At 57.7% G+C, this 20,694-nt stretch overlaps 1 protein-coding gene across 15 annotated transcripts in view; it reads left to right on the top strand.

Annotated features, from left to right (window-relative positions):
* ARHGAP23 (Rho GTPase activating protein 23) overlaps positions 1–20,694 on the top strand; it is a 125,493-nt gene that overhangs the window by 42,253 nt on the left and 62,546 nt on the right. For 2 of the 15 annotated variants that reach the window (XM_042844542.2, XM_065577537.1), the window contains exon 1: positions 14,117–14,974. The exons of 12 other annotated variants lie outside the window; for them this stretch is intronic. In XM_042844542.2, coding sequence (XP_042700476.2) covers positions 14,663–14,974 — 312 coding nt within the window. In that variant the 5' untranslated portion in view covers positions 14,117–14,662. Of the gene's footprint in view, positions 1–14,116; positions 14,975–15,002; positions 15,966–20,694 lie in introns of those variants that run through there. One more of the 15 variants, XM_065577538.1, reaches the window with a different exon arrangement.

Raw genomic sequence — 20,694 nt, 5'->3', positions numbered from 1 at the left:
CACCTGAGCAGCAGAGGACCCATGAGGTACTGCTTTTAAGAGTGTTGGCTCCCTGTAGCGGCTGACCTAGAGATCACGAGAGTTGTACTGCTCTTACCAGTCAAGGGTGTTCACCTCTAGCCCACGTGATAGACGCCTCATTTTGGAGCTGGTGGTTCTAGGCCGGGCTTCCCAGGACAGGCATGTGTGTGAGAGATTTCTCTGGCAACTGTGTCTGTGTGCTGCGGAGACCCTTCTCCGGGTACTCCTCTGCCAGCCCTTCCCATGTCCTGCCAGCCTCCTTCCCCTTTCCATGTCCCTGAGGCCTCCCTGGAATGGTTCTTGCTCTGAGGATAATCACGATAGACTTACCTAGCCCTGGATGCTGGGCGGCTAAGATCGAGGGGGTGGGAATGGAGGCGTAATCAGGCCGAGGGCTGGTTTTAAATGGATTAATTCTTGGGAGTCACCTTTGGGTGGGTCTGATCCCAGAGAGCTTGGGGCAAGAGAAAAGCCTTCAGTGTGCCAGGGCGGGAGGTGGTGGTGGGGGGAGTCCCTGACCCCGAACATGGGAGGAGCTGGCTGTCAGCCAGGCAGTGCTGCGTCTGCTTACCTGACCCCCCAGGGCGGCGATTGCAGGTTGGAACCCGGCCGGGCAGGTTGGGGGGTTAACCGCACCTGCCCAGGCGCTCGACTCTCAGAGCCACGCTCCATTAGCTGCCGGGAAGCTGCTGCCTTGGGGGTGCATTTCGGAATCCAGCGATCCCACGTGGAATCCCCTGGATCCCACCCCCTGCCTCTCTCTCTGCAGGGCATTTCCCACTGTTTGCCCTTGAAACTGACCTGGGTCCATTCACTCCCCTTCCACCTCCTAGTACAAACTATTCCCTTACCATGGGGAAACACGGGGACTGTGGGGGGGTACGGGGGTTATCCACAAGAACCCTGACGAGTGTCTGAATTCGTACTGGCCCTGCAGGGAGGCGATGGATGGAACCCTTCTTCCCTCCCCCTATCTCGGCTGCCACGAGCCCAGGTGGGGAAGCTCTTTCCCATATAAGGTCTGAAATTCAGTTATTGTTTCAACATGGGCTTTATCTGCCCTGGAAATCCTATTAAGCTCTCATTTTTCTGACCCTAATCTCAGCTCACAGTTCGGGAGGGATTAGTGTTTGGCCATCTCCCCCCCCCTCCCCCCCCCCCCCGGATGACAAAAACAATCTCTCCATCCCAGCTCTCTCCATCCTTTGCCGGCCTGTTCCATTTAGAGAAATCCTTCCTCCCAGCTCAGAGAGTCATTCGCTTTTTCCATTTCTTCTTCCCTTGTTTGGTTTTATCGCCTCCCCTTCATCTTCCCAGGGAGCTAAGATTTCTCTCTTTCCCATCTCTGGTCCAGGACTGAAGCTAGGAGAAGAGTTACTAGTCCTGAAATCACATGGACTGGTTCCAGTCAAGCCCTGGCTGCGTGCAGGATATCCAGGATCCCGGAAGTCACACTGTTCTGACAGTGATCTTGGTTAGCAGCTGCTTTCTTGCAAACTGCTACGATGTAGGAACTGCTGCACCGGATGTGACTTCTGACCTGCCCAGGCACTATCCTGTCTCTCCTGGACATGGTCCGGGTGATTCAGAGGAAGGTGCCAGGACCTAGGTGAAACAACCTACCCTGCGGGCAAACATCCAGACAGTGGTTGGCATTTGCCCCGGCGGTGATGTTCTTCCCACCAGTTTTTATACTATCTAATGTGTATCGTCTCATTCTCCATATCAATGTCTAGCCCTCTCTTGGAACCCCTTGAGCTCTTGGCCTCGATAACATCCAGTGGCAGTGAGTTCCACAGTTCAATTGTGCCTGGGATTTAAAAAAAAGAAAGTATTTCCTCGTCTCGGCTTTGTTGCCTTCCAGTTTCATTGATGCTTCCCTTATTTTGGGGCGATGGAAAAGGACAAATAGAAGAGCTCGATCCATCATCTCTATGCTATTCAGTAACTCCGCTGTGTCCCCACTGACTTGCCCCCTCTTTACAGCCCCTGTGCTTAGAGATCGTTGCTTAAACTGTCCTTGAAAGCTGGGATTCCAAGCTGCAGTCATATGATCAGTGCCTCTAGGGCTGGAGACAGCAGCTAGGATGGGGGGAGCGGGGAAGGGACAGTCGGAAGCAGAGTGACTGGAGGTCCCAGAGTTCAGCTTTCAAATAACACCAGGCGTGTCTCCTCTCTCCCTGTTGAATCTTCATGATCACTTGTCCCTTGGTCTGGGATCAGAAGCCTCCATTCCCTGCTCCTCTCTCACTTCCTCTCTCTTTCCCAGAGCGGGATGTTCTTCTCTTCGCGCTGGGGCCAGGGGTTAGTGGGAGGCATTCTGGCAGTGACTGGTCCAGCTGCAGATGTTCAGGGAACAGGACGTGCGCTGGAGGGTGGCGGGATGTGGCTTGCTGATATCCACGCAGGCCTCTTACGCAGTGCGCTGTGCTCTGGGGGGTCGGTGGCAGGAGAGGAGAGGCACTTTGTGAACTCGGTGGCGGGTCCCAGCTGGAGCGGACGACAGCTCGGGCCCCGGGGGCTGTTGCGTGGACGCGCCAATGAACGGGTTCCCCGGTGGGGTGTAGCAAGCGCTTTGCGGGGACTGTACTGTTACCCAGAGCCCTGGTGACCCACAGCTCCTGACTGTGGACTCGGAGAAACGCAGGCCGCTGTCACGGGACACAGGCGTGATCCGAGCTGAAAGTTAGGACTCCGGGGTTTAATTCCGGGCTGTGGCACAAATTCTCTGGGCATCCTTGGATGATTGTTGTTGTTTGTACCATGGGGGCACCTACCGGCCCCTGAAGAATGGTCCAGCGGAAGGAAGGCTTGCCTAGTGGTTGGGGCGCCAGCCTGGGATGTGGGAGACATTCTCTCCTCTGCCACAGACTTACCTTGGGCAAGTCACTTAGCCTTTCCGGGGCTCAATTCCCCATCTGTGCAATGAGTGGAAGAGCCCCACCCTACCTCTCAGGGGTCTTGGGAGGATAAATACAGTAAAAATTGCAAGCTGTGTGTACTCTGGAGCTGGGGGCTAGAGGAGTACCTCCGAGGGACAGCCTGGGACAAGGTCCCCATCGCGCCAGGTGCTGTACGCGCATAATGACAGGCCGGCCCCTGCCTCAAGGAACTTGCAGGCGCAGGTGGATCCAAGATACAGGTGGGGGAGGGACACGGTGAGATGGTTTGGCTCTAGTGTAATGACCTGCCCGGTGTCCGTCTGTGGCAGCGAAAGGAACAGGCTGGAGATGCTGCCCGGGAAGGGATGGGGGAGGCTGTCTGAGACGGACATTGCAGAAGGAGCTGGGTCTAAGTGCTTCCTTCTCCACTTACTGCTTCTGCCCTAGCGCCCCTGGGAAGCCCCCATCCCTCTGAGCTGATCCAAGCCATGTGACTTTAGATCACTCCGGGCCTCAGTTTCCCCACCTGTAAAATGAGGCGAATATCTCCCTGGGGGTTGCAAGTATTAAATAAAGTAGGTTATTACTAACCAGTGAATTACAGGAGCCTGCCCGGCGGTGGGAACCGATAGACCAGAAGAGGGCAGTAGTGGGCAAGGTTGTCCTTTCTGGCACGTGTTGAGCTTGATCGCACAAGAATGATCAAAGCTGAAGCTGCCTTCTGGGAGAATCTTTTGTTGTTTCTGCCGAAAGGAACTTCCCAGTTGGGTTCCTGTTTGTCAGGTGACGATGGGGAGAAAGGGACAGTTTGGTATAAAGGCTCAGGACTGGTCCGTCAATTCTCATTCTGCTTGTCGCATCCAGGCCTGGTGAGAGATCCCCCTTGTCCCTGCGCGTCTGGTCGCTGGAAGGCTTGAAGGGTTAGAAATGTGACCTAGAGCCTTGCTCTGTTAGGCCTGGGGGTGGTTCGTATCTGGCCCGGGTCCGTAGTGCCTCTGGAGAATGAATGCCTTTTGATCATGCCATTGGTGGGAGGGGGCCTCTGCTTACACCTGTTCTGTTGATACAGGAGCGCAGTCAATGATGGGAAATCAAGTCAACTTTTGAAAATAAGTTGCAAGGGACTTCCAGGCTGTCCACCTGCCCTGGCTCCCTCTGCCAATTCCGGTGGTTTCCCCAGCCCGTTTTCCTGTCAATGATAAATCGTTTCCTCTCCCCTGTTTCTGTACAAGAGACCCACACAACACAACAGGCAGAGCTTGTGCAAGCGACTAGGCGCAAAGTGCTGTCAAATGCACAACATAAACAGTCTGAAAAGAACAAAGGACAAAGAGAGATTTCTCTCATCACCGTCAGTTCTGTTTGCCTTTGCCCCCGGTCCTGCAAAAGCTAATCCTCACGCCAGCGGGGCTAGTCCTGGTGCTTAAAGTTAAGCAAGTGTGTGAGTGTTCGTAGGATTGCTGCCTGGGTTGTAACTCGTTACAGGAGAGGTAACCCTCTCCCGAGAGAAGGGTGTGTTGGAGAGGAAAGATGGTCTAGCGGGTAGGAAAGCAGCCTAGGACTTGGTAGACCTGGGTGACCTTGGGCAGGTCACATGGTCTCTCTGTGCCTCAGTTTCCCCACCTGCACAATGTGGAGAGTAGCCCCTGCCCTGCCTGACAGGCGTGTCGTGAGGATAAATACATTACCAGTATTGGAGCATCTCACCGCCTTTAAAGGGGGCTGGTTAAGTACCAGAGACGGGTTTGTGTGTTCACAAGACTCCTTTTCATCCCTTGGTGCTGTGAGCCCGTGGGGTGGGCGATGCTAGACAGAGGCAGAGGAGGCTGAAGGCAAAGCCAAGCTCAAAGCTTTGTGTAAATGTGATAAACACTCAGTCACTTCGCTCTCCTGCCCGTTGTTTCCATTCCACCCTGAAAGGGAACAAATGCTGGTAGTGGGCCAGCAGAGGGCTCTGCCGCCCACAGGGAGTCAGCTAAGGGAAAGTGTAAGTGTGTGTGGGGGGGGGGGTGAGAGAGAGGGTGTGTGTGTGGTGGGGGTGGGAGTGTGTGAGGGGGTGGGAGTGTGTGAGGGGGTGGGAGTGTGTGAGTGAGAGTGAGGGGGTGAGTGAGAGAGGGGGTGGGAATGTGTGTGTGAGAAGGGGTGTGTGTGTGTGTGTGTGTGAGAGAGGGGGTGGGGGTGTGAGAGAGGTTGTGTGTGTGTGTGGTGGTGGGGTGTGTGTGAGAGAGAGGGTGTGTGAAAGGGTGTGTGTGTGTGGTGGAGTGTGTGGGGGGGGTGGAGGGGTGAGAGAGAGAGAGGGTGTGTGTGTGTGAGGGGGGTGTGAGTGTGAGAGAGGGTGTGAGAGGTGTGTGTGTGTGTGTGGTGGGTTGTGTGTGAGAGAGAGGGTGTGTGAAAGGGTGTGTGTGGGGGGGTGGAGGGGTGAGAGAGAGAGAGAGGGCGTGTGTGTGTGAGAGAGAGAGGGGTGGGGGTGTGAGAGAGAGGGTGTGTGTGTGGTGGGGGTGGGGATGTGTGAGGGGGTGGGGGTGTGTGAGTGTGAGGGGGTGGGAGTGTGTGAGTGAGAGGGTGTGTGTGTGAGAGAGAAGGGGTGAGTGAGAGAGGGGGTGGGAATGTGTGTGTGAGAAGGGGTGTGTGTGTGAGAGTGTGAGAGAGGGTGTGGGGGTGTGAGAGAGGTGTGTGTGTGTGGTGGTGGGGTGTGTGTGAGAGAGAGGGGGTGTGAAAGGGTATGTGTGTGTGGTGGAGTGTGTGTGTGGGGGGTGGAGGGGTGAGAGAGAGAGAGTGTGTGTGTGAGGGGGGTGTGAGTGTGAGAGAGGGTGTGAGGGTGTGAGAGGTGTGTGTGTGTGTGTGGTGGGTTGTGTGTGAGAGAGAGGGTGTGTGAAAGGGTGTGTGTGGGGGGGTGGAGGGGTGAGAGAGAGAGAGGGTGTGTGTGTGTGTGAGAGAGAGAGGGCGTGTGTGGTGGTGTGTGTGTTGCATTCTGGGAACTTGCTGTATTCTTCCATTGCCCCTGCTCGGCTGTATATTTAGGACACTCCTGTATGAAACTGCGAAGTATGTTGGCAGGAGGCCAGTCGCTCACATTCCGACGGGTAGGGGCTGCCCTGCTGAACGCCTCCTGACCTTTCCCAGTGTGGGCTATCAGAACGATCCCGGAGCCCCAGCCTGCCGCTCTTACTCGCATGAGTAAACCCTCCCTGCTCCGCTGGGCGGTGGGAGAGCCCTGGGTGAGGAGGGGGAGCTGCTGTTTTGGACAGTGATCCCCAGAGCTCCAGGTGGGCGTATTGTGAAAAACGTCAACACAAATAAATGGGAGTAAAATGGGCGGGATCAGCCATTTAGTCTGTCGGTCCCCACCTGAGGCACCTGGAGGCCGACAATGCTGCTGCCGTGAGTTGGAGAAAGGGGCATTCTCCCTTCCTGTGAGTTCCAAATGGGACTGGAAGTAGTGAATGGGGGGCCATCACCAGTGTCTCTAGGTGAACTTTGGGCCAGTTTGAAAGAATCCTTCCCCCCCAAATAATGGCTGGAAAGTGAGACGTTTCAGCCACCGCTGTCCCTGGCGGGGTCTGAGCCGGCGCCCAGCTCTCTAGTCCTTTAACAACTGCCTGAGCCATATGGCCTGCAGGGCACCTTCCAAACCAGAGCCGTGGGCTGCTGAGAGCGGAGCGGATTGTGCGTGACCCTGCCCAAGACCTAGAGGGGAAAAGCAGAACGTGGCCAGGTGCCACCTGAGCTCGCCTGCCCCCGTGGGCAGGAGGAAGCCAGCTCCACTCCCAGGCAAGTCACTTTTTGGGTTTTAAATAGTTTGCTTGGGCAATTGGAAACAAAAGCCCCCCTCACCCCCCCTCTCCGTCCTGCCCAACCCTGTGGGTTGGCGCTGACAGCTGCACAGTGGCCTGTCTCGTTTCTCAGGCTCAGCCGCTCTGCTTGTTGGGACATGTCGGGGAGACGCCAAACAGGGCCGTGTAGCAATCCCCAGCCCACCTTGGAGCAGGGCAGGCTGTGCTGGGAGCTGGGAGGATGTTTCCACGGGGATCTGGGGAGATGGGAGGGGCCGAGGGGCCGGCACGGTGTGCATAGGGGGGGCGTAAGGGCGGCCGCGTGGAACCTCGTGAGCTGGGATCAGCCTGGACAGAGCATCTTGCTTAGGCTGAAGCTCCCATGGGATGCACACCTCTCCGCCAACTATGTCATGTTAGCTTAGCCAGCATTTCTGACAAAGACCGGGAGGAAGGGGGCCGCGGAGAGGGAGGGAGTTGGGGAAGGAAAGGAAAAGGGAGGGTGCAGCCTGCCAAGGTTGAATCAGCTGAGAGAGCCGGATAGTCTGTCCCGAGCTTCCTGCTCCATGCACGTCGCCCTGGATAAAGCCAGAGGGGTAGGTGCCTACAGGGATGGGAGGGGGTCCCCAGCCATAACTAGGGCCCTACCAAATTCATGGTCCATTTGGGTCAATTTCACAGTCACAGGATTTTAAAAATCGTCAATGTCCTGATTTCAGCTATTTAAATCTGAAATGTCACCGTGTTGTAATGGTCGGGGTCCTGTCCCAAAAAGGAGTTGCGTGGGGGTCGCAAGGTTCTTGTTGGGGGTGGGGGGGGGTGCGGTACTGCTACCCTTACTTCTGCGCTGCTGCTCACGGCGGCGCTGCCCTCAGAGCTGGGCGGGTCGCAGAGCGGCGGCTGCTGGCCGGGAGCCCAGGGCTGAAGGCAGAGCCGCCACCAGCAGCAGCGCAGATGTAAGGATGGCCTGGGATGGTATTGCCACCTTACTTCTGTGCTGCTGCTGCCGGTGGGACGCTGCCTTCAGAGCTGGGCGCTCGGCCAGCAGCCGCTGCTCTGCGACCGCCCAGCTCTGAAGGCAGCGCAGAAGTAAGGGTGGCAATACCGTAACCCCCTAAAATAACCTTGTGACCCCCCTGCAACTCCCTTTTGGGTCAGGACCCCCAATCTGAGAAACACTGGTTTCCCCTGTGAAATTGGTATAGTGTAGATAGGGCAAAAGTACACAAAAGACCAGATTTCACAGGGGGAGACCAGCTTTCGCAGTCTGTGACGCATTTTTCATGGGCGTGAATTTGGGTAGGGCCCTAGCCATAACCCTTGGGGCTTTGCCTTGTGACACATCTCTGTGACGAGCCTTTCCGTTATTCCTCCCCTCTGCAGCGAGCTCTTAGTCCAGTTCCACAGGGCGACCACGTCGCTGAGCAATGCTAACGGGCCCCCTTGCTGTCCATCTCCTCAGAGACCTAGCGATTGAATGGGCCATGCAGATGGGCCATACGTAGGAGGCTCCAGGGCTGTAACTATGGCATGGAACACATGGACTAATAAATATATTACACGTGTTTCCTGTGGAGTCGTGATCGCAGCCCTTCAACGACACGCTCCCCTCGCTTGCTCTCGTTCCCCCTCCAATCGACACGCTCACATTGGAAAACATAATCCTACCTCTACATGTACAATGATGGGGTCTAAATTAGCAGTTACCACTTGAGAAAGAGATTTTGGAGTCACCATAGACAGTTCGCTGAAAACATCTGCTCAATGCGTAGCGGCGGTTAAAGAAGTGAACAAAATGTTAGGAACCATTATTAAAGGGATAGATAATAAGCCAGTACATATCATGATGCTACTGTATAGATCACACCTTGAATAGTGCTTGCAGTTCTGGTCGCCCCATCTCACAAAAGATGTATTAGAGTTGGAAAAGTACAGAGAAGGACAACGAAAATGATTAGGGACAGGGGCAGCGTCCGTATGAGGAGAGATTAATAAGACTGGGACTGTTCTGCTTAGAAAAGAGATGACTAAGGGGGAATATGATAGAGGTCTATAAAATCGTGAATGGGGTGGAGAAAGGGAATAAGGAAGTGTTATTTATCCCTTCACCTAGGACAAGAACTGGGGTCACCCAATGAAATTAATAGGCGGCAGGTTTGAAACAAACAAAAGGAAGTACCTCCCCTGTGGCACTCATTGTGAAGATCAAAAGTATAACTGGGTTCAAAAAAGAATTCCAGTTCCTGGAAGAGAGGTTCATCAATGGCTATTAGCCAAAATGGTCAGGGACGCAGACCCATGCCCTGGGTGTCCCTAAACCTCCAACTGCCAGAACCTGGGACTAGATAACAAGGGACTTGTTCTGTTCATTCCCTCTGAAGCACCTAGGGTGACCAGACGTCCCGATTTTATCGGGACTGTCCCGATATTTGCTTATTTGTCCCGCGTCCCGACCTACCTTTGGTCGGGACGCGAATTGTCCTGATATTTTGCCTCTGCTCACAGGTGGAGCGGAGGGAGCCCGGAGGGGGCTCGTGCCTCCCCCCCCCCGACTTCACCCCCTCCTCCCCCCATTGGATCCCTCCTCAAATCCCTGCCCTGGCCCCGCCTCCAGCCCCACCCCCTCACTGCACCATTGGATCCCTCTCCAAATCCCCACCCTGGCCCCGCCTCTTCCCCAAGCACGCCGCATTCCTCCTCCTCCCCCCTCCCTCCCAGGCTTGCGCTGATCAGCTGTATGGCGGCGCAAGCGCCGGAGGGAGGGGGGAGGTGGAGACGGAGCGGAGGCATGCTGGTGTGGGGGGCGGGGCGTGGAGCTCCTGCTGCCGTTTTGCTCCGCTGCCGGCTTTTTTTTTTTTTTTGCTCCGCCCCCCCGCGTCCCGATATTTCACCTGTGTGAGCTGGTCACCCTAGAAGCACCTGGCAATGGCCACTGTTACAGACAGGCCATTGGTCTGACCCAGCGTGGCCATTCTTGTGTTCTTCTATCCCTCCGATCGCTCTCATGCCTGCTGCCCCTTGATCTCATCCATCTGATGGTCCACGCTCACAACCGCTTTTTCCCTCTCCCATCCAGCACACGTGCCCCGTCTCTGTCCTGTCCAGGGCACGCTCGCCTTCCACGTGCACGCGTGCGCCCTCTCTCATTGGGCTGAGCGCACTGCACCCATTCTGTCTCCGCGGCGCTTGTCACCAAGGGATCTGCTGGGGCAGAGGAGGGATCGTTGCTTACGGCCAACAACCCAGGCCTTGATGTAAATTGCTACCTGCATTGTTGGGGTGACTCCGATCCCAGCAGGCACCTGTGCCCCCAAGTGAGATGAATCTGATTGGCCGGCGTGCCTAGCCAGGGGAGGTGTCTTGTGGCGTTGGCTGGCATTGCTGTGATGAGGACGAGCCCAGAGAGGTGGAAGGGGCAGTGCCTGTTGGCAGCTGAGGCCCTGGCCCCAGGAGGCCGGGGGATACAATCCGAACAATGATTGGCATTTCCCCGGAGCGGCCGCACATGCTTGTCCTCAGACACTAGAATTGCAAGAATGCTCCGTGGGACCTGATCATGCGGGGCCTGGCCACAGGCAAGTGGGTCCATCCTGCACGGTACTGACCCAATGGGAGGGGCAGGGCCCTCAGCACCAAAGCCAGATGCTTGCCCGAGATCTGCCCCGACCCCCTGCCACCCCCTCTGTGAGTCTGCTCAGCCTTCTCTCTCCCTTGGAGGTGGCGGGAGGAAAGAAGCTCACTGCCAAATACCCCCTGCCCCTTTCACCTGCCAGGCCCTGGCAGGAGGACTGCAGAGCGGGAGTCCCCCGCTTTTAGCAGCCTGTGGCGCGGCTCTGCCCCTCTCCTCCCATAGCCCCACGCTGCCCACACTGGTCGGGGCCACCCACCTTTCACCTCCGGAGCCCCCTCTGCTCCACAATGGGCTGGGTTTGCCTCTGACCCCTCAGCCACCCTTCTTTGCCCCAGTCCCAGCGGTGGGGCAGCCCTGGCTTCCTGGCCCACTCTGGCCTGGGACGGGCACGACGCTCCTTCCCTTCTGCCTTGCACCAGCCGCTGACCTGTCCCCCTTGGCTCCCCGCCTCGCTCCCTGGCCTCGTCAGCTCCCGCCAAGGCAAAGTCCGGCTAAAAACTGGCAAACAGGAAATGAGAGGAACAAACGTCGCCATGGAAACGGCCTGGGCTTCTGTCCGATCCTCCCCGCGGCAGGCGGCTGGACCCCCCGCCTTGAGTTTGCAAGCGCCAGCTCCGTGCCCCAGTTAGGTGGAGCCCATGTGCAGGGGGCATGGGTGCCGTTGGGGGCTGGGTGATCAGTGCCCGCGTGGCCTGGGCAGCGCCACTTCCTTTCCCCTTCCTGTTAATGCCCACCAGGGTGAGGCGTCCTCTCCCTGTGCTGGGGCCCAGGCCCTGCTGGCTCTGGGTTGTAGCTACGTCCTAGCCGGGCCGGAGCCCTGGAAGGGCATGTCAGGGAAGCACCTGGCAGGCCAGGCCGGGCTGCAGTCAGAGTGTGTCTGCTGGTCCCTTGGCAGCACCATGTTACAGACGGTCTCTGTCCAGGTCCTTATCTGGCCCCCAGCGCCAGGGTATCCGAGCGCCTTGCCCCTGGGAGGTGCTAGTCCCATTTTACAGATGGGGAACCGAGGCCCAGAGGTTCTGAGGCCCAGCAAGTCTGTGGCTGGGAATTGGATCCAGGTTTCCTGAGCCCCTAGGCCATCCTTCTTCCCCTCCCCTTGTCCGTTGCAGCCTGCCTGCCCTCGCTCTTTCCAACGTGCTGCAGGTGAAATGATCTGAGGGTGCGTCTCGCACACAGTCCCTTCAAATCAGTCCCTTTGTCCTCTCCTTCATCCCGGTTCTTCCCCTTCCCCTGCCTCGGTCCCTGCCCTGATCCCATGGCCCCACACCCTGCCCCTTCCTGCCCCTTTGCGAATTGTCGCCTGTTTTCCATGCCCCCACCTGCTCCTGGGCTGATCTCCCTCTTCCAGTGCAGCAGGGACTAATCAACCTTCCTTATGTTACAGTAGTCAGAGCTGTCAGCCACAGAGGGAGAGGCAGTCCCTGCCACCAACAGTTCACAGGCTAAATGGACCAAACAGGCTCAGGGTAACTGGGGAAACCGAGGCATGGTTTGCCCGAGATCAGTGTCCGAGCTGGGAATAGAACCCAGGTGTCCTGAGTACCAGCCTAGCCACCTGGCCACACTACCTGCTTCTCTTTGCCTCTCTGCTCCGGCATCATCTCCTCCTCCTCTCTTAAAGCCTCATCCTACTAGGGGACTGCCTGTTCTCTCTCTGCTCAACCCATCTTCCCACCCCTCCCTCTGGCCACCCTGGTCAGTTTCCACCACTCGTCTCAGCTCTTTAGGGCAGGGACCATGTCTCAGAAGCACTGAGCACACACGCAAGGTGCTGTACGAATATTGACCCAGGATGCCCTGGGAAGGATTCCCTTCCCTGCCCACACATCTCCCCGGGAGCGAGTGTGTCTTTGTGTGTTCCAGCGACACCAGCGTGCCAGCATTGTGTTCTCACTGCCTTGTGTGTCCAGGCCCTTGAATGTGCTGGGCAGGGGACGGTGCAGGGTGAGTGAAGATGCTCTGTGGTGCTGGGTTCTTAGAACATTGTCCCCCCCTTCTCCTTGAGGGATTTTACCGAGCTCTGGCCCGGAGGGACTAATATTAGTTAGCACTTTTCCAAAGGTGGGGAAGTTTCATTTCCCCCATTGTGTAGAGAGGCAAAGTGACTTGCCTAAGGTCGCACAGCAGCTCAGTGGCAGAGCCAGGGATAGAACCCAGGAGTCTTGGCACCCAGTTCGGTACCTCTAGTCTCTGGACCCCCCTTCTCTCCTTTCCGGGACTTCAGTCCTGGGCTCCCGACACAGCCCAGAACCCAGCTCGCCCCTGGAGCAAGAGGGTCTCAGACTCTTTTCAATCCTGTGCTTTCCTTTCCCCCCACTGCTCCACTGAAAGATCTCCGCAGGGATCTGGGGAGAACGCCCTGTCTGGGGTTGAGGGGGAAATGTCACTCCCCATGGACCGCAAACCTGGCCTGGAGGAGACGGCTTCCAGCCCTGAGCTCTCCCCTCCTTGCCTTGCAATCCTGCTCCCATCACGCAGGGGCATGAAGATACACTCAGCCTGGGGCACCACCCGCTCCTTGAAAAGCTGCTCTCTTGAGGACGACACGGTGAAGAGGAGGGGCTGGGGCTCGGGGCAGGGTAATTTATCCCCCCCCCCCCCCGGGCTCTCTGGAGGAAGCTTGCCATCCTCGCCTGCCTGCTGCTTTAGGAGAAAGCCAGGATTTGTCATCCAGGGTGAGACCACTGGGCCGTCCAGTCTGGCAGCCTGCCGCTGGCTGGGGCCTACGTCGGATGCTTCGGAGGAAGGTGAATCCCGCCCTTCTCGCTACCAGGCTGGTATGGCAAGACAGTAACAGGGCAGGGGGCACATGGGAAGTTCCTTCCTGACCCCCCTACAGCGATCCTCACACACCCTGACGAGTGAGATCCGGCCCCGTTTCTGGTTCCAGGCTGCCCTGAAGTGCCGGGGCCTCCACAGCTTTCAGGTGGTGGTTTTGACTCAGAAGGGACAGGATCCAGAGGTCTCTCGGGCTGGCTCGGGTTCTGCCCTACCTAGTGGCCGGTAGTTTGAACTGACTAGTGCCCTCCAACGCCCCCGGGGCCACGAAGAGGCGTGATGCTGCTATTTCCCTGGTCCAGTATCAGCAACAACAAAATAACAAATACAAGAACGACGGGTGGCTCCGGGGATGATTCATGGCAAATGGCAACTCCCGAGGTCTTGGCTGTGCTGGATCTAATCAGAATCCTGGTCAGCATTACCTTGAGGTCGCCGGGTCGAACCCGGCTGCGGCTGAAAGTGACCGAAAGCCAGTCCCTGGGCAAATGCTCGGCTTAGAGAAAAAACCACAAGGGAAGAGAGTGAGAAAGTAGAGACGGGAGCCGCCCGGCTCTGAGAATGTGTCCTGGGGTGACCCCTCGTGCAGTGCTCCCCAGTTCTGCCCTGCCTTGTGTCTACTCCCCAATGCCCCCTTTCAGTCAAGGACCTCAATGCACTTGGCGGAAGTGGGTCAGGCTCATTACCCCATTTCATAACTGGGGAAACAGTGATGCACGGAGCAGGGCTGGTGAGTCAGCCCCGTGTAAGCCGCCCGCTCCAGGAAGAGAACCCAGGAGTTCTGGCTCTAGTCACTAGACTGCACTCCCTTTCCCCCTCCCCCCCCCCCCCCGCCCCTTCTCTTGGCGGGCGCAGGGCTGCCAGGCTGGGAAGTGAGTTGAGGAAGGAAGGAAGAGGCCGGGAGGGAGGGAGAGGAGGAAGCCGGAGGATTAAAAAAAAAAGTATCAGCAAAGTGAAACTTCCAACCCCCCTGCGCTTGTGTCAGCTGGAGGGGGCTGGGTCGCCCAGCCAGGCAGCGCCGGAGGGGGTGGGAGGGCGGGGTGATGCTGGGTGGCCTGATAGCCCGGAGCAGCTGCAGGCAGAGCGTGTGCATTCTCTCTCGCTGTCTGTCTGTCCATCTGCCCGCCTGCTCCTGCCTCCTCAGCTCAGCCTCGGCTGGTTCCCCGTGTGGCTGGAAGCTGGCTTTCTGGCATCGAGGGGTTTCGGTGCCTTCCCCTCGGTGGGGGCGGGGGCGGGTGTGCGTCCTGGGGAGGGGGGGTGCGTGTATCTGGCATGCCCAGGACTGGAACGATCAACATTCGTCTGTGATACACCAGACGGTAGAGCTGACTCCGGCTGGCAGCCAGGGAGGGTTTTGACACCAGACTCTCTGCTGAAGTTTAGGGGCTAGCCGAGGGAAGCAGGGAGCAACCTCTGCTGTCCCCTCTCCACCGATGGATCTACAGGGGACGGGCACCAGCTGCACCAGGGGCTGAGATCCGTTCAGCTCACTTGCCTCTCCCAAAAGAGCCTTTAGTTCACCCCCTCCGCCCTGTCAGTGACTTTCCAGGGAGAATCTCTCCCTTGCCCTTTGCTGGATGGTGGAAGAAGGCGTGGGCAGCGGGGACAGGGCACCCCACAGGGGGCTGCGGGGACCCCGTCGTCCTCTGGCTGCGCCGAGGAACATGTCGGTGGTGGGCAAGGCCCTGTGGAGCGTGGAGCGGGCGGGGAAGGGCTGGCGGTTTGAGCAGCCCATCGGAGTGGACTGCAGCTCGCCCGAGCCCCGCTGCATCTGGTTGAGCAGCCTGCGGAATGACAATGCCGACCTGGAGCACAGGTGGTACCGTGCCGGGGCCGCCCTCCCCAGGCAGAAACGCCGCTCGCGCCCACGGCTGGAGACACGCCACACGGTGAGAGACGCGGCGGCGCGCCCTGGTCACCACACCCAGATCCCCTTTCACCCTGGAGTGGGGGAACCTGGGGAGGGGGGATCTGGTCCTTGTAGCCTTAGTTCACTGTCCTATGGGGATGTAAATACTTTTGGGGGGTAGGTGAACGATTTGGGGGGGCATGTTTACTAAACCCCTAGTGGATGGGCGCTAGGAAGTAGAGGGGTCACTGGAGACCAAGTACTGCTGTGTGCCATGATTAACACTTGGGACTAACGAGTGATGCCCGTGAACATGGCACCTGGGGCAAAGACACCAGCTTGGGTGGAGGTCTGCTAGCTTTTGTTCCACCTTAATAGGAGTGGGTTGGGTCTCTCTCTCCTGGGACTTTACCCTCCTGCCCCAAGTTTTGCCAGGAGTATGGGGGAGGTGACTGGGCGTGGCGTTGGGGTAAGGTGCCTGCGGGGTTAATCTCCAGGAGTGCATTTCGTGATATCCCTCCCCAGAAATTCAGCAGGGAGGGCAGTCCCTTGCCTCTGCTAAGGCAGATCCTGCCTTTTCTGCTGGTCTCCACCACCGTCTTGACCATTGATCTGAAAAGACCTGAAGGGTCTCTGGCCCTGTTGTTTATGAAATCTGCCTGGTGCCCTCCAGCGGCTGTCGGTGGTGGGGTGCTGCGGCTCTCGGCCCCAGCGTCAGACTCCTGGAGACAGGACTTCTCCATCAGGGTTGTCCTTGGCTCTGCCCAGTTGAGATCCATTGGATCCATTTAGGGTCCAACATCCGATGCCTCTTTGTTCCTATTGGTGTTGGACTCGGCGTGGTGGGTTATCTGCTTGGTCTTATCTCTGTTGAGGAGATGATCTGGGTTTGTGGGATGGGGGTAGTGGAAGTCATTCCCTACCCTATATCGCAGTTCATATCTTCTCAGTGAATGGCGACCAGATACTCCGGCTTAGCCAGGTGGGTGATAAACGCGAATGGAGCAGACCCTGGGTTTATTGGCGTTAACGTGAGTTTTGCCTGAGTGCGGCCCACAATAAATATATGGGGTTGGGAAGAAAGTGGGTGAATTGTGGAGGGGATGTGGGGAGCTGGGAAAAGAGGGGACAAAGGGAACCCCAGAGTTTGGGGTTCCACCTGCGTCTCCTTGGTGATCCGTTGCTTCCTGCTCTCCTAAGCTTCTGCCGGAGCGCCTAGTGCGTGCCCAGACCAGTGCTAAGAGGCTGTTTGTAAGTTCACTGTGTGTGTGCTTGGATGGTTGTGTATCCGCCGTCCCTCCTGTCGAGTTGACTCACAATGGGGGACAAAATGCAAAGCAGACAGAACGAGAGAGGCGAATGAATGACCGCAGGGTGAGGAACATAAAGGGAGGGGGTTAAGGTTTCTCTGTGTTTGTCAGCCCAGGGATCTGCTTGCCCGGTAGTGAGTGAGTCAGTGATGGCTTTGTGCCCAGCGTCGAGATGACCGGCTTGCACAAATCGTTACTGTGATTAGTTTTCATGTGGGTTGTTTATACACAACATTGGGGCAGCCTTGTTGAGTGATTTAGTGCAGGGGGCTGGGGATGTCCGGACTCGCTGCTATGTGACCCTGGGCAAATCACTCGCCTCCTCCATGCCTCAGTTTCTCCATCTGTAAAACACAGATAATATTTACCAGCGTCACATGGGCTCTGAATTAGTTATGTGCTGGGAGCCTCCTAGAACAGGGGCCGTAAGACGTTTGAGTTGCTGCTGTTACGTTCAGAGCAAAATGGAGACCTGTGTAACACTGAAAGAGGGTGGTGCGAGGGACGTGCCCACAGGAAGGAATCGCCCCCTCCCCCGCCGCCCTTTGGGGAGTCAGGCATCAATCTGTGGGGCTTCTTTCATCGCTCTTTCTGGGTGACTCCCATCACCAGCAGATCTGCGCATCTCATGGTGAATTTCAGCGGCGCAGCGTTAGGGAGTGGGCCCCAGCCAGTCACAGCACCTTGGGACGCTTCTGTCCTCAGTTAAAATAAAAAGAAGGGCGGGGGGGGGGGGGGAATTGGCTTCCCCCAGGGCAAGGGAAGGAAGGAGCCGGGGGGAAGGGTGCCAGATCAGGGATTGAACTCGGCCTTTCCTGATGCTCAGGGTGGGATATGAGTTAGTTTAGTTATTTATCGCAAGAGCACCTAGAGACCCCAGCCACAGGTGGGTCTCACGGTGCTGTGTGCTGGACAAACGTATACAGAGAGACAGTCCCTGCCCCAGAGCGTTTACAGGCTACGCAGATGAGGGGCGAAACCAGGGCACAGAGAAGGGACTTGCCCAAGGCCATACTGCTGGTTAGGGGCAGAGTCAGGATGCCGAGGTTCCAGTCCAGGCCCTTACCAGCCCCAACGGCCTCCTGACCTGAGCGTTTTGTCCTCTGGTTCTTTCTGTCAATCTGCAGCGAGGGGGAGGGACTGAAGAGCGAGAGGAAATGGAGCCCGCAGTAGGTTCAGCCGATAGAGGTTGCAAGGCCAGCAGCAGGAACACACCGGGCATGTGCCACACAATGCCCCAGCCCAGGGGTTCTGCTGCTCCAGCCGTGTCCGCTCCTCCCAGGCCACAGCTGCACACTGGCAAACTCAGGCGATGCTACAGCTGGGAGCGAGAGCCGGCCCTGCTCCCAGCATCCAGTTGGGAATGGGCTTGGCGGGGCAGATAACCTGCCGCTGGACAAAGCTGTATGTTCTTCCTTGGGCCTGGCATTCGCTCCTGCCCGTCTGTCTCACCGGCCATGGGGCTGGGCTACGTGTCTAGAAACATCAGCCTTCTAGCTACAACTCTGTGACGGAGCAGGGGGGGAATGGACGCCGTCCCTCTCTGGAAAGGCAGCCTGCCCCGTGTGCTCACTGACGAGCCGAACCCAGCGCCGGGGCGAACTGTCGAAGGACGCGCGAGCGTTCAGTTTACTGAGAAACGGACGTGCGTTCGATGGGCTGAGTCCAACTCCTGTTTGAAACCACCTGTCTCCCCCAAACGTGATCCGTTTTTAGAGACGCCTCCCCCGTTCCTCCTCCAGGGAAAGGGGTCGAGGGCCGGAGGAGGCCCTGAGTTTGATCCTATGGTTTACAGAGCATCAGCCTGGGTCTCGCTCGGGGATTGGGGGGGGGGCATGGCCCCCAAGGAAGGTCACAGAATGTTTCAGGAGGTCGCAACCACCTTCCTGTTTTTCAACGGCTAGATGAGCAGAGCGCTGTGAAACTCGGTTCTGCTGTGATCTGGGGGGCTGTGCAGTGGGAATGGCGGAGACCCATTGGCCAATGGGCACCATCTCCTAATCCTTTATGGCTATGATGTTGCAGCCCTGATGCAGAAGCACTTACGGCTGTAGCTGTATTCAAGTCAGTGGGCCTACTTGTTTGAGTAAGTGTTACTCACCGTGAGTAAGGGCTGCAGAATTGGCCCTTTGGCCCCGTCTAGGCACATGGGGCCAGTCAGCCCTGGTATAACTGACTCTGGAAATAATTGACCTGTGGTCTGAAGGCTGTGCCCAGGCCGGCCAGCAGCAAGAGACCCAGCTGGAAAGATGAGCTAAGGGGAACGGCCCAGAAAGGGCAGGCTGGCAGGAAGGAATTGCCCATGTTGGGGGTGCCCCCTTGGTTGTGAGGGGCAAAGGAGCTCATGCTATGGGGCCCCTTGGTCCCTGGCCGGCTGCTGTCTGGTCTGTCAGCAAGGAACTCCCGCAGCCCCCCTCCTCTTGGCATCTGGTGGCTGGGGGGTGGTGGTGAGGGGGCGTGAATGGAAGATGACGGGGGTGAGAGACAAGGGCAGGAGCTGTTACCACGGGCAGGTGTGGAATTAAACCAAGTGCCCCGGACTGGCCGTGTGGGAGCCCTGCCGACGTCCCTGCGATGGGTCGGCTGGTGTGTCTGGGGCGGACGCTGCGGGCGAGGGAGTCGTGGCTGCAGGTTAACGTCTAGGTAGCACATGTGCTGCTCCCTCTCTCGGGCTCTCTTTCCGAGGCTTGTCTGTACTGGTTAGAATCACAAGGGCACATTCAGCTGTCAGCTTAAAAATAATCCAGCGAGCAGGCAACCGAGACAATGGAGACCACAGATGGGGAAAGGAGCTGAGCCAGGGCGCTCCTGGTCCAAAGTGGCGAGGATCCACCCGCGCCCTTCCCAGCGGGGCCAGCGCTCCCCTGCCTTGCCTGGAGCCCCACGCTGAGAGGCCGTTCCAGGGACTGGCAGACGTCGGGGGAAGGATGAGTGGCCTGGGGCTGGTTCTGCGGGTTCTCTCTCTGGTTAACAGGGCGGTGGCAGAGAGGAAGCTGGGTATGAATCCCCTGCAGCTGAATTCTCCTCTCCTTGTCCTTGTGCCTTTGCAATGTGGGTGCAAAACACGACCTGGATGAGAGGTGTTTTTCATCCCCTTTGCCCAGCTCGGCGCACAAGGCAGCAGAGAATCAGACCCCTTCTGTCCCTGCCGAGGCTCCTGAGAGGGGCGGGACAGCTGGCTAGCAATCACCTGGGGGCTGCCATGTTCAAATCTCCCCTGGGGACCCAGCACTCGACGCCTGCCCTGGGGGCTCTGCCCACATCCAATCAGCAACTCTCCCCGCGAGTGCTGCGGGCTGCAGCTGGAGGATGGCTGGAGAAGGCTACGTCGGGGGGATTAGGCCTTTCACGGCCATTAGCGCAATTGCGTTTGCTCCCCTGGTGCCTTTCACCGTTGGAGAATCAGGGCTTCCTTTGTTTAGCCTCGAGCTGCATCTCAAACCCAGCGTGGCCCGGTCGCTCCTGGACTCTCGCTTGGATCCCGGGAGATCCGTCGAGTGGCTGATCTCAGGCTTTCGGGCCTTTCGTAAGCATCTGACCCGAAAACCAGAGATTTGGTTTATTCCGGGGCTGCTGGGATGCCCAGTCCCGGAACGGCCAGGGTGTCCTGAAACCAAGATGGCAGCTTGGTTGGAATCGGAGTGGGTCATTGCATGCCAGTGCGTAGGGAGCAGGGCTTCCCAACGGGCTGCAGGGAATTCCTTGTACCGTGGGGCAGGTTCTGCTGGAGTGAAGGCAGCGGGATGCCTTGCGGCGAGCTCTCTCTCCTGCTCTGGAGCTAGGCTCTGAGCTCTTGGGGGCAGGGGCCGTTTGTTCCTTGTTTGTACAGCACCTAGCGCCACGGGGACCTGTTTCAGGACTAGGCCTCCTAGGCTCTGCCACACTACAAATAACTAATAATAATCCTAGACATGCTCCCTCCCCCGCCCTGCAGTTTCTGGGTGGGGGGGCCAACTTAACCTGCTGTAAGGTGACCAGACAGCAAGTGTGAAAAATCGGGAGAGGGGACGGGGGGTAATAGGAGCCTATATAAGAAAAAGACCCCAAAACTGGGACTGTCCCTATGAAATCGGGACGTCTGGTCACCCTAACCTGCTGCGGGTTTTCATTGCCAACAGGCAGCCTGTCGTCGTCGCTCGGGAAAGACGCAGGTGAGTGTGTCAGGCTGGGCAGCTTTAGTTTTGCTCTTCGGAGTTGGAGTGGGAGTGGCTTTGGAGGATAGCGATCAGGACTGCTTCCCGTCTTGGCTTGTCTGCAGGATCCATGGCCGTGTGAACGAATGGTTAGGGCGCTGGATAGGGACTCGGGAAACCTGGGTCTATCCCCGGCTCTGCCGCTGGTTTGCTGGGGGGCCTTGGGGCAATTCCCTGCCCCTTGCTGTGCCTCAGTTTCCCCATCTGTAAAATAAGGAGGATGATCTCAGAGATCTCCTGGAGAACAGTGCTGCGTG

Source organism: Chrysemys picta, chromosome 24 (genome assembly GCF_011386835.1).
Source record: "Chrysemys picta bellii isolate R12L10 chromosome 24, ASM1138683v2, whole genome shotgun sequence".
NCBI classification, from domain to species: domain Eukaryota; kingdom Metazoa; phylum Chordata; order Testudines; family Emydidae; genus Chrysemys; species Chrysemys picta.
Note: the sequence above shows the minus strand (reverse complement) of the source record. Positions and strands in the feature narration are given on the sequence as shown.